The 12,265-nt window shown below is 38.3% G+C and overlaps 2 protein-coding genes across 3 annotated transcripts in view; one reads left to right on the forward strand and one right to left on the reverse strand.

The window, feature by feature from the left end:
- The first annotated feature begins 5,243 nt into the window (after window positions 1-5,243).
- On the forward strand, window positions 5,244-7,626 carry LOC106622648 (maltase A1). Its single transcript, XM_014241886.3, has 7 exons — window positions 5,244-5,818; window positions 5,905-6,483; window positions 6,554-6,661; window positions 6,718-6,865; window positions 6,930-7,128; window positions 7,192-7,338; window positions 7,426-7,626. Exons 1-7 carry the CDS (start codon window positions 5,279-5,281, stop codon window positions 7,496-7,498), a joined length of 1,794 nt encoding a protein of 597 aa, XP_014097361.2. The 5' UTR covers window positions 5,244-5,278; the 3' UTR covers window positions 7,499-7,626.
- The window catches only part of LOC106622636 (metabotropic glutamate receptor 2), a 103,232-nt gene continuing 98,524 nt past the window's right edge, over window positions 7,558-12,265 (reverse strand). For both annotated transcript variants that reach the window (XM_036374513.2, XM_014241874.3), the window contains exons 16-17: window positions 10,693-10,873; window positions 7,558-10,538 (exon numbers count right to left, since the gene is read on the reverse strand). In XM_036374513.2, the coding sequence (XP_036230406.2) occupies window positions 10,045-10,538; window positions 10,693-10,873 (675 nt within the window). In that variant the 3' untranslated portion in view covers window positions 7,558-10,044. The remainder of the gene's footprint in view (window positions 10,539-10,692; window positions 10,874-12,265) is intronic.

The raw sequence follows: 12,265 nt of genomic DNA on the forward strand, positions 1-12,265 counted from the left end.
CATTTTTATGTAAGCATTGTTTTTGTAAAACATGGAGTCACATAACGAACAATATTGAACGTGATGAACGGCAATGGATTTTAAATTTTTTGAACTACCACCAATCAAAAAAAAAATATCTAAATGAAATCACATAAATAATCAAAAATAATTTCTTTTGCGAAAAAATCGCCTATCTGACTAACGTAAAGTTTATAAAGTAAAGAGAGAGGTTTAGGACAGCCAATGGGTGCACTGTGGGAATATTAGGATTATACTACCATTACGAAAGCTAAAAAGAGTATTGAGGTTAAGAAACCACATATTTACTTGTTGTAAGCTTCTAACAATATAAAACATCAGTCTAAAAATAAGCTAAATTATGATAGAAGTTATCATTCATCTGCTTAAAGTAACGCGGGTTTCTTAAAGAAATATTTTCATATACAAAAGTGTGGAGAGACTTAAAGATATCAAGTATTTTTTAGATATATTGTAATTAAAAATATATGTATATATAAATATCCATATAACGCCTTAAGCTTTACTACTTGAATACCACCAACATACGCATTTTAAGAGCGAAGCAAAGTGTGCTACAAATATTCGGGAAATTAAAATGACATGTGCAGCATTTTCCGCACTACTCAATTTTTCTTCGCTACTCTACCTTAAATGACTTTATGTAAGCTGTTGTGGTGAACAAAAGCCAAAATATCACAGCATCGATTGAAAAATCGTAAATTGTAAACAATTTCGTATGCACAGAGCGCCAGCGACGATAAACGCGGGAGAGGACGTTGGGTTTGAGCTTAAAACAAAATGATAGTAATTAAAAAGTGTGTGTGTATATGTGTGTGCGGTGGTGAATAGAACACGCAGCAAACAGCGAAAATGCGCGGGTACAAAGAAAGTTTAACCCTTTTTTGCTTTTAATGCATAATTATGCGAGCAGGTTAGGCGGAGCGTAGGAAACCATTTTGAAGGCGTCACACTGAAGCGCTCACAATTGCCAGGCAACTGTTGCGGTGTGTGTTAGTAATTTATATCTTAAGCTTTGTTGTCATGTCTGAAGCAGCGCATTAAAAACCAAATCAAATAAATTTAATTTTACATGAAACTATTTCTGTATCAACAACTGATTTCAATGAATTTTTGAATGCTAACCGAAACATTTCTTATGCGAAGCGCAGCGGCGGCGATGTCATAAAGTTTAGTTCGTATTTGGAGCGAGTCAATGTTGACAATTTTATCATGGGTTAAAAAGCGTACGCACATCACTACCTTAGCAATCGTGTACGCTTAGCAGCGTGTTATCCATTTAACACGCACGGTTAACTGATTAGCGGTTTTCGAGTTGTGTTAATTTTTAAGTCGCTTAAGGTTTGCGTAGCAGTGTGCAGGTGTACGGTGTACAACAAAAACTTTGCAGATCTCACCTTTTGCTCTTTTACTGTCTCTGCCAAGTCAAGCGTTCGGTATAAGCGCTTTAATCACTTCACTTTTGAGGCAGTCGCTGTAGCATTTCTGTGACGTTTTTTGGCAGTTTGTGTGGCAGCTGAGTGCCGTGCCCCTGCTGTAAGCCAGTCGCCTGTCTCGCGCCTGACATGCATCTCGACGTGACCCTCATACAAATTTGCGCAAACCGAATTTGGCGCTAATGAGAATGGAGTAGCGGCGCTTGGACGAGTGTATCATAGTGAACCTTTTTGTGTACTTCACGTTGCTTTATATTCTAGCTGTGCCAGGCGTATTTTTTCTTGTAACTTGACCGCCTAATGGTTAGCAAGTGTCCTCAGTGGAATAATGATGTTTTTGGAGTAAATATTTTTGTTTGCCTTTTCTGCTTTCACCCAAATTGAGGCAATGACTGAATTTCATTCCTCGGTTCTCTCAGTCAGTCTTCTTATTTTAATTATTTAATAGGTTTTTAGCATCTTCGCACCGATTTACTGGCTTCTTTCAGTGATAACTGTCAAATTAATTATAGCCATAAAAAGTTGAAGTATCTAATCTTGGCAATAAGCTAGCACTTGTCGATCAGATTAGCTGTAAAAGGCACCGAAAAGATTTTCGTCACTTGATCTGCTGAGATCTGTGGGTATTCTTCTTAAAGGTTGAGAGAACATGACAGCGTTGTCAATGGTTGGGTATTAGGAATCACTCAGAATTTTACAACTTTGCCTGGGCTCCGACGAACGGAGTTGCGGAAAGTGGTTCATAAAGCATATTGAACTCAGTTCTTAGCCCGTTAAGATTTCATTTCAAACCCCAAATAACTAATCAATTTGAAATTTGCCGAACGACATCATTGCTCCATTATTCTATGGCCCAACTAGTTATACCCAGAACAGGGTATATTGGTATATTAAATTTGCCACAATGTTTCTAATACCTAGAAGGAAACGTCGGAGACCCTACAAATACATATCTAAATTATCAGCGTGACGAGCTGAGCCGTTTTAGTTATGTCCGCATGTCTCTCTGTATAAACGCGAACTAATCCTTCAGTTTTTGAGATATGGATCTGAAACTTTGCACATATTCTTTTCTGACCAAGAAGCTGCTGATATCTGACTACTATAGCATATAGCTGCAATACAAACTGAACGATCGAAAACAAGTACTTGTTCAAGTCGATTTTCTTGTCAATTGAATATTGATTACTTGAGCAAGTATCTTTTGTATATGTGAAGGGTGTTATAGCTTCGGTGCAACCGAAATTAAAGTTTTTTATTTTTATTTTTTATTTCGTGTTTTTAAAGTATCATTTGCCTAGGCACCCTAGAAATCCACAAAATATTATGGAAATTAAAAAACTTTTACTTTCCCCCTTTTTCCTCACTTTTCTCCACTCACTGCGCTGATCCATTTGAATACTCCGGACTAAAGGTAATATTGTACGAATTTCGAATTCAAATGACACAAATTACGCATCGGAAAGTCAGCAAGAGATAGAAAGACAGCTGACATATGCGTGCGTGCATTGAGCATGAGTCAGACATTTTGTTGCACAATGTGGAGAACAGTGAAGCATTGTGCCTTTTTAATTTGCGCACGAATTTGTCCGACTTTTATATTCGCTATTTCAAAGCGTTTGGTATTCAAAACAACGCCATGGTAGCAACAAATTACACCATTGAAATGAGGAAATGAAGGAATAAAGATAACGAAACAAAGCAAAAGATGGTGGAAATGAAAAAAAAACATAATTTAAGGGTATATAAAAAGCGCACATCAGCTAGGGAAAGCACAGTAGTATGAATTGAAATCAGCGGCTAACCAAGTGGCAACCACAATGCCGAGCAGGCGAACACATGTGCGCGTGTGTGTGTGATGGACTGTAGTTGGCTTTCTTGTTGTGTGTCCTTCGTTTTGGGCTTTAGTGTGCGACTAGCGACTAGCGTCTGTAGGCTGGTGGTTGGAGATTGGCGGAGGTGGGTCGCTAGCTGCCGCTGAGTGACAACTCAATAAGTATGCAAGGCATGCACAGCGCGCGTTTGTTCTGCGAGTAAAATGCGTAGGGCAACAATGATATTTGTCAACGCTTGGTTACATATTTGCTTTCTGAGGTTTCTCTTTGTCTCATATCATAATGATTATTGCGTTTAAGAGCTTTTTTGTTTTGTGAAAGTGCGCTTTTGTTTTTATTGTTGTTGCTTAAAGCATTTCTCTGTATTTGAACTTTTGAACTGGAGTGTTTAACAACAAAAACATTCATTCAGTACATATTACCACACGGTATCTAGGGTGACTCAGGTAAACCGCAAAGTTGTTTGTAGTTTCCTTTAACAAGCACACAAAAAAAGTACGCGGAAAAACATATTTACATATATATACATCTTTTCAAAGCAAAATCTTCTTCAAAGTCACATTTAAATGCGTCTAATAGCAGACTCAAACTCAACAACACAATGCAATACTTCGCCCTTCACACGGAAATTCTTGTGACCCCACTGAGACTAGAGTATGCTCTAAAAGTGGTAGTGTGAAGAGCAGTAGAATATGAAGCGATTCTGTACGGCGAACATTCTCATAGCACACTCCAACCACCAAATGAAACCGAGCAGACCAACAAAGAAAGCCAATAGCAGTCAACACCTGCCTTCATGTCCATTACTCGAAGTTGATATGTAGTTCCTGTAAAGTTGTCTATGGAAAAACTGTAATGCACTGTTTTCATTTGAGCATCAGCCCATTCGACACATACATCCACAGACAGAATCTGTGCACAGAGAAAATATAGGTATGCTTAGCCAAATGCAGAACCGTGCTCCCAACTACATGCGTATAAGCCAGTCTTACTTCTGTCTGCTTTTTACTTCCACCATTCTGCACAATTTCATTGCGCATTTGTGTGTTTTGCATAGATATGTTATGCGTTTGGCGGTTTTTTGCCTGCATTTTTCTATCATCTCTCCTTTATTCTGACTTAATTCTGCCATTTTTATTTGCTCTAGGCTTCCATTCGTTGTTTGCTTTCTTTCGATTTTTCGTTCACTTTAATTTGGTTTCATCTAGAGCTCGCTTTCGAATTGCTAAAATGAAAATGAGTATTTGTGCGGGAATGTTGGAGTATGTGAAAGAGTTGTGGTTATTAGCACTCCTACAAAGCTTTCGAAAAACTGGTGAGTACAATTTTAGTTTTAAGTGATTAAATTACTTCCTCTGATTTGCAGTTAAATACTGTTATCTGAAGTTAAAATTACAATATATAATTTACATTATAGTACTTTTGACTCTTAAGCAGAGACATTTAGTTGTAAGGGTGAGAAAAAGGGGGAGTTAAAAACTTTAAAGTATGTAGATCGAAGAGATTGTATATAAATAAACCAGCTAGACGCTTAATTCGAAGCCATTATTATATCTACAAGTTCACAGGCGTCCATAGAAGCATAGCTAAATCTCCGCTTTGTTATATAATGCAGCAGGAGTTTCTTGGGTACATTTAGAGTTGGGAAGCACGGGGTTCCATTTTAAATGAGGTCTTCAAGTGTTTTTCGCACATTAAACCGTGTTAGTCCTTTCAAATATCTTCGCTACATGTCCCCTGGAGGGCTCACTACTCGTACGTAGCAATCAACGCCACTTTACAACAAAATATTTCCTATACTTGTAAACATACCTCATAACATTACTTAATGCACACTTGAGTCTTATCGAAACCAATATACAAGTATAATATGTTTACTTAACAAATGCAAGTAAGGTGCTCGGAACATATTAGATAAATAACACGCAGAACCTATAAAAGGCTCCGTCTGTATGTCAACTGCTGCAGTATGATGTAAACTCAAACATGAAATCAATAAAATTTGTTCGGTATTTCGTAGCGTTCATAATATTGTCGGTGCTTTCCGCGCATAGCGGTTGCCTGGCTTGCACGCTCTCAAACCGTGCACAGGCGGAGCAGAAAGACTGGTGGCAAACTGCACAGTTCTATCAGATTTATCCACGCTCTTTCCAGGATTCCGACGGCGATGGTATTGGTGATTTGAAGGGAATTACGTCGCGTTTGGAGTATCTCAAGGATATTGGCGTAACGGCGGCTTGGCTGTCGCCAATTTTTAAATCTCCGATGGTGGACTTTGGCTATGACATTGCAGACTTCTACGAAATTCAACCGGAATACGGCACAATGGATGATTTTCACGAGTTGATTGCAAAGGCGAACGCAATGGGTCTAAAAATTATTTTGGATTTTGTACCAAATCATTCTAGTGATGAGTGTGAGTGGTTTCAGAAATCACTAAGGCGTGAGCGCGGTTACGAGGATTACTATGTATGGCACAATGGCAAGCTGGATGCGGATGGCAAACGCATTCCGCCGAGTAACTGGGTGAGTGTGCAGTAGCAGCTACAGCTAAGTATATTCTTTCAACTGTACTCGCTTGTTAACATTTGCGCTCATTTGAACTCCTTCAGTTGCAATCGTTTCGCGGTTCAGCGTGGGAATGGCGTGAGGAACGCCAGCAATACTATCTGCATCAATTCGCCGTGCAGCAGGCCGATCTTAACTATCGCAATCCTGCTGTGGTGGAACAAATGAAACGCATAATTCGCTACTGGCTTGACCAAGGTGTGGCTGGTTTTCGCGTCGATGCAGTGCCGGTGCTTTTCGAAGTGGAACCCGACGAGAATGGGCAATATCCCGACGAGGAGGTGAGTGGCACCACCGATGATAAAGACGATCGCGCTTACCTCAAAAGTGATCTCGTGGAAAATCGTCCAGAGACCATCGATATGGTTTATCAGTGGCGTAAAGTAATGGATGACTATCAGCGCATCCATGGTGGTGACACGCGTGTGCTGCTGATCGAAACGTACGCACCGGCCGCATACACGATGCAAATGTACGGCAACCGAACAGTCGAGGGCGCGCATTTGCCGTTCAACTTCAATTTGATTACCATGCTGACACAGGATGTGAGCGCGTCGTACGTGCAGCAGGCGGTCGATGAGTGGCTGAAGCATATGCCGGCAAAACGTACAGAGAATTGGGTGGTAAGTAAGTACAGCAGTTTGGGTTGTCTGTGATATCGCTAATGTCGTATTATTCCTATACTATTGGCAGATCGGTAATCACGATAAACGTCGCGCGGCTAGCCGCTATGGTGTGCAACGAACCGATGCCATGAATATGCTGGTCATGACTTTGCCCGGAGCAAGTGTCACCTATCAGGTGAATACGACTCTGTTGGTTGTAATGCATGGGATTATACTAAAATTTTATTTAAGGGTGAAGAATTGGGCATGATTGATGGCGTGATCTCATGGGAGGATACGGTTGACCCCGCTGCTTGCAACTCAAATGAAGACATATATGAGAACTTTACGCGTGATCCGTCACGTACGCCATTCCAATGGACCGCAGGCACTAACGCTGGTAAGCGCAATTGATTGTAAACAATTTTGTGTACTTGTAATAAACGGTTTATACCCTCAACAAGGTTTCTCCAATGCATCAAAGACATGGCTACCGCTTGCACCAGACTACCAAACGCTCAATGTTGACGTGGAGAGCTCGAGTGCAAATTCTCATCTGAAGATCTACAAGTCACTGATCGCTTTGCGAAAACGCTCAAAGACACTACAGAATGGCTCATACAAATATAAGGCACTCGCAAACAACTTTTTCGCTTTAAAACGGTACACAGCAGTATATAAAATAATGCCTATTCGGTTACTATATACTTTCACTCATTTCAACAGCTTCTTAGCCGGCGAGGACACCGTTGTATACATCGCTAATTTTGGCAATGACACTAGTACTGTGGATCTGCAGAACGATTTTGATACTTTTCTACCCGATGCTATGAGCTTGACGATAAGCAGCCTGTACTCAACGAAAATCAGCGGGTGTGTACAGCTTATATGACTTCGCTGCAAATATTATATATTACTATATCAACTAACTGAAATTCGGTTCTCTTTATTTGTTTTCAGCTCCGACATTAATATCAAGAGTTTGTCGTTGGCAGCCGGTGAGGCCTTGATTTTGAGTGGACGCGCTAATTGAGTTTGGTATGTTCAACAGCAGTATATATGCGCCTGCACTAAACATGTTTTTTTTATAAATTATAATAAAAGTTTAAAATGAAACCAAATTTACGTAAGTGGTTTCAATTCTTTTATTCAGAATATTAATTCATTTGTTTTGCTCTCAATATTTCATATGTTACATATGTATTTTCTAGAATGTGTGGAAATTTATTTGCTAACCGTTATTTGCATTCTCTTTCATTTGAGTAACTTTAAACAATTTACATTTACATAGTGAATGCATACATTTAAGCTACTTACTTCCATATAGGTTATGTACGTGTATACATACATATGTACAGCGTATATTTAAGCATTATTTATTTACATAGGCTTAAACATATTTACGTAGAAACATTCAACTGTGTGTAACGAGTTTTTTTCTTCGATATTCATTAGACTTTTCAATATTTACTTTGCTGTAATTAATTTGCATAATTACTTGATTATTTTTGGTCATGAATTTGTCCGCCATAAATTGTTGCATTATTAATTTATAATAACTATTTAAATCGACGGTTAACTACAATGCATATTTTGTCTTATCTAATATCTTTATGCGTATTTTATACTAAAATTAATTAATTTACCGGACCCTCTAGGAAAAATATAGCACTCTTAAGTATAGCTCTTTATGCCTTAATATTAACAGTTACAAATACCTAGTGTATTTTATTTACAAGTATTACGCATTTATAACAATTTTCAATAATACATAGTTTTTTAATTGGAAAGGCATATTTTGTTTTTGATTCAGCTTTATAAAGAAAGTAACTAAAAACGCTTTTAATTAGTTGAAAACTTCGTAAGTTGTATTAAATGAAAGCGTTTTGCAGCGCTAGGTCTTACGACGAGCTTTCGTATGTGAAAGCTCTCCTGTTATAAACGAAAGTTGCTTTGCGACTGAGAAAAACTGCTTTGGTTTATATTGACGTTAAGTTAATTCGCAAATAAATTCATTATGTTGCTGGGCTCAAACAACGTAATAAATTTAGTTGCCTCTACTGCATATAGGTGTCACGTAAGAACTTGACTAAGCAATAGAGTGTTTGATTAGGTTGCAGAAGGGATAATATTATTATTGTAGTGTACACGATTTATAAAATCTATTATTTTTTGTTGACTTATACTAGTTGCTATCCCTTTTGTAACAAAATCGCGTGTGTCCATTTTTAAATTAACACGTTTTAATATACGCTATAATATGTTTATCGTGTTCACTTAAGTAAATTAATAATAAAGGCTTAACACTATGTTTCTAAACATACATATATTCATTGCTACATTTGGCCTCACACTTAATATTTTGTTCTAAATAATATCACATGTTAGCGCAATCTTAACTATGTTTGGTATTTTTACAAAATTTTTTAAAAATAATATCATAAATTAATAAAAACAGCATAAAATTCACAGAGTCGTGGTGATTAATCAATTAGAAAAAAAAATTAATATCAAAGAAACGAGGTACTTAAAGGTAGAGTAGGTAACAAGCATAGTATTTGGCGTCTCGCATGTTGCGCTCATTTCGTTCGATCAGCTGTTATTTGAAGCAATTCACAACAGTTTCATTAAACCAAATATTAAGTTACTAATTGTTTGGATTATTGAACTTTAATAATATATTCCGGTTTTATTTCTGCACTGAAGAATTATAAACTTAAACTCACTCTAAATTATTCTATATATAACTATAACCAGATAGTTTTGTACCATACCCTTAAGTATAAAACACTTCCATACTCTTATAATTTACTTAACATAGTATGCTAACTTTCTTATTTTCTATTTTAACGAACTTAATATGCTAATAGCACAACTTATGTAACTAGCTAAATTCATTGTAATATCATTAGAACTAAAAAAAGTCTAAACAATTTTGCATGTTCTTTGGCTTACTTTCGAAGGCATAACCGCCGTTACTTACCCATACCCTTACACTTACATCATAAGCAGTCATTTATGAACTCTTTGAAAAGAAATAAGTTTGATTTAAAACTAGCTTTTGATTCTACTTACAGATACAAATATATTTAGCAAATCTCTAGTGGCATTTCAGCAATTTATTGCGCTGCCAGTGTCGCACGCCTAGGGCTAGTTCTCTCACTCTCACACGGGTATGGCGCACCGCTTTTTGCTGCTGGTTGCTGTGCTGCCGTTGCCGCCATTGCTGCTGCTGTTGCTATTGGTGCTGCTGCTGCTGTTGCTGCAATTGCAGGCTGTGATGCTGCTGGTGGCAGTGTTGAGATCTGTGGCACCGTCCCCGTTGCCGCTGCCATCGTTATTGCTGAGCATGTTTTGTGTGGCAGCGCGATTGCCATCGTTGTTGTTGTTGTGCTGATTACACTCGCCAAGTTTAGCTTGCGCAGGCTGTGCGCCACAACTATTACAGCCGATTTCTTGTTGTATCGCATAACTCATGTCATGTGCTATCAATGAGTCCGCAGCATTACACTGTTCGATGGCTTTTGCGGTTGCTAATGCAGCGCCAGCGCTGACAGAATTGGTTAGCGGCGCTGTGGGCTATAAATTCGTGGTCTCCAGTTGTGGTTTACCTCTATCACTGCACAAAGTTGCGCTATCGCTGCAGTTGTTCAGCGCAACATGTTGCTGCAACATCACATGGTTGCTTAGTGCATGCAAAGTGGGTGGTGATACGGCTGTACTAATTGCCGCCACTGCTGTGGCAGTCGTGGCCGCTGAGCTGCCTGTCGTTGCAACAGCGGTGGCGGTGTTTGTGGCATGCGCCAGCGCGTTAGGGTTGCCATGCTGCAATTGATTGATTTTATTATTATTCGCCACCACTTCAGCTTCGCTTGTGGCGGCTAGTGGGTGGGGTAATGATTGTTGGCTTTGTTGCTCATGCTGTTGCTGATGATGATGATTGTTGTTTGGCACATACTGATCCGCATAGGGAATCTGACTGTAGGCGATGCTGTCTAAATTAGTGAAGATATTCGTTATTGTGATGGTCTGTGTTGCCATCTCACAGAGCTTCTTCGACTTGGTGCTGTGCTCTGCAGAACGAGAAGGAGTAGAAAAAAATACAGGTGATGTGAATACTTTCAAGGTGAGTTATGCGTTCCACATATGCAAAGATTTGAAGGCAAATAAAGTTATATTTGGTCTGCATATGTTAAAGCCCTTGCTATTTCTTGTAGATATATTCACCTGTATTTGTTGGTGTGATATGCTTTTGTATTTTCTCCTCTTGCGCACATGTAGCTGCTGTCACCACTGCGGCGGCCATCATGGAAGAAGGTCCGGTGCCCGCCCGGTGCATGTTTCCATAGCGCGGCGGCATCATGCTCTGTCGCACGTTGCGTTCGGGCCTTATGAGTATTATGTGCAGCTGAAAGAAGCAGAGCAGGTTACGAAAATTGCAATATTAATTTCATAAACAACAAAAATTTTGCAAAAATTAAATATTTTATTTGAGTTTTGACTGATCTACATTTCAGGTGAAAGGTTTTGTTTGCTGTCAACCGCATCAACATGACATATTCATGTTTAATTGATGTCAAATCTGATTTTACCAACAGTTGAGTTGCACTGACATTTGCCATATTTGCATTTAGTGACACAATATTTATTGTAGATCTCACTAGGATTTGCGCATTATGTCATATTATATTTTTGCTTGCGGTTGTTTATCTACAGTTAGCTGTCACGTGCAACAGCAAGTATTATGCGGGCGGTTTTTGTGTGTTTTAAAGCGAATTTCACAATCCAAACTTTGTCTACGTGCACACACACACAAATTCATATATACCCATACATGCGCAGTTTGTGTCTGCTATGCATTCTAATCAAATTTACGTTGAACTTGCAGCGAAGTTTTGCTGTTTTTATTGTTTTAGTTTTTTTTTTAGTTGTTCACTTGAATATTTATTTGATGGCTGACAGTTGATAGCGTGTCAACAGTTTTAATTTAAATTTTGTTGACGGATGAGCTCTATTATTGGTGTAAAACAAAGGAGCTTTCAGAATTTTCACATTTCGGTGGGAAATATCAACAAATGCAGACAAGTTTTGGAAAACTGCTACCCTTATTAATTTATTCTGAATTAAATTGATAGCACTTTGAACTAATTTGTAGGTACTAGACAAAAAATGTTCAAGCCGTTAAGCAAAAATGTTGTCAACAGAACTTTGTTAATTAAGTTCCTTTGCTGAAGTAATCGAATTTATATGGTGGACTAATTCGTCAAATGCAGAAAACAAAGTAACTTGAATATTTTTATTGCATTCGAAATTTATATTTCTCATCTATATAATGAAGTTCTTTGCACATTCGATCAGTTGTGGGTTGGCCAATATTTAATTGTCATACAAATTGTGTGGGATCCAACAAGAAGGAATTTTATTGCAGTCAAATGTTCGTGCAATATTGAATGCATGCTAGTCCCACTAATGCCCATAGTTGTTTAATTTTCGTTAAAGGTCATATGACGAACTTGCAATAGCAATTTGTGCCCAGCATCAATAGTGCCCAGCATCAAATGTTTAATTTTCGTTAAAGGTCACATGACAAACTTGCAATAGCAATTTGTGCCCAGCATCAATAGTTTCCGGAACAACAATTGATTTTGGATGACCATCACCATATTCATCTTAGAGCGATCTATGACCTCGATTAAATTCACTATATCATCGATAAACACTGGATCTTGATGGCGCTTCATCGCCAAAAATTTAATTAAGTTCATGAATATGCTGTTGTTGAGTTAATTCACGTCGAAAG

Source organism: Bactrocera oleae, chromosome 4 (genome assembly GCF_042242935.1).
Source record: "Bactrocera oleae isolate idBacOlea1 chromosome 4, idBacOlea1, whole genome shotgun sequence".
Classification (NCBI taxonomy): Eukaryota; Metazoa; Arthropoda; class Insecta; order Diptera; family Tephritidae; genus Bactrocera; species Bactrocera oleae.

Excerpts from the sequence above, each read along its gene's own strand:
- LOC106622648 (XM_014241886.3), top strand. The coding sequence starts at position 5,279 with ATGAAATCAATAAAATTTGTTCGGTATTTCGTAGCGTTCATAATATTG. Across the intron at positions 5,819-5,904 it reads GCATTCCGCCGAGTAACTGG|TTGCAATCGTTTCGCGGTTC; the intron begins GTGAGTGTGCAG and ends GAACTCCTTCAG. Across the intron at positions 6,662-6,717 it reads GAGCAAGTGTCACCTATCAG|GGTGAAGAATTGGGCATGAT; the intron begins GTGAATACGACT and ends ATTTTATTTAAG.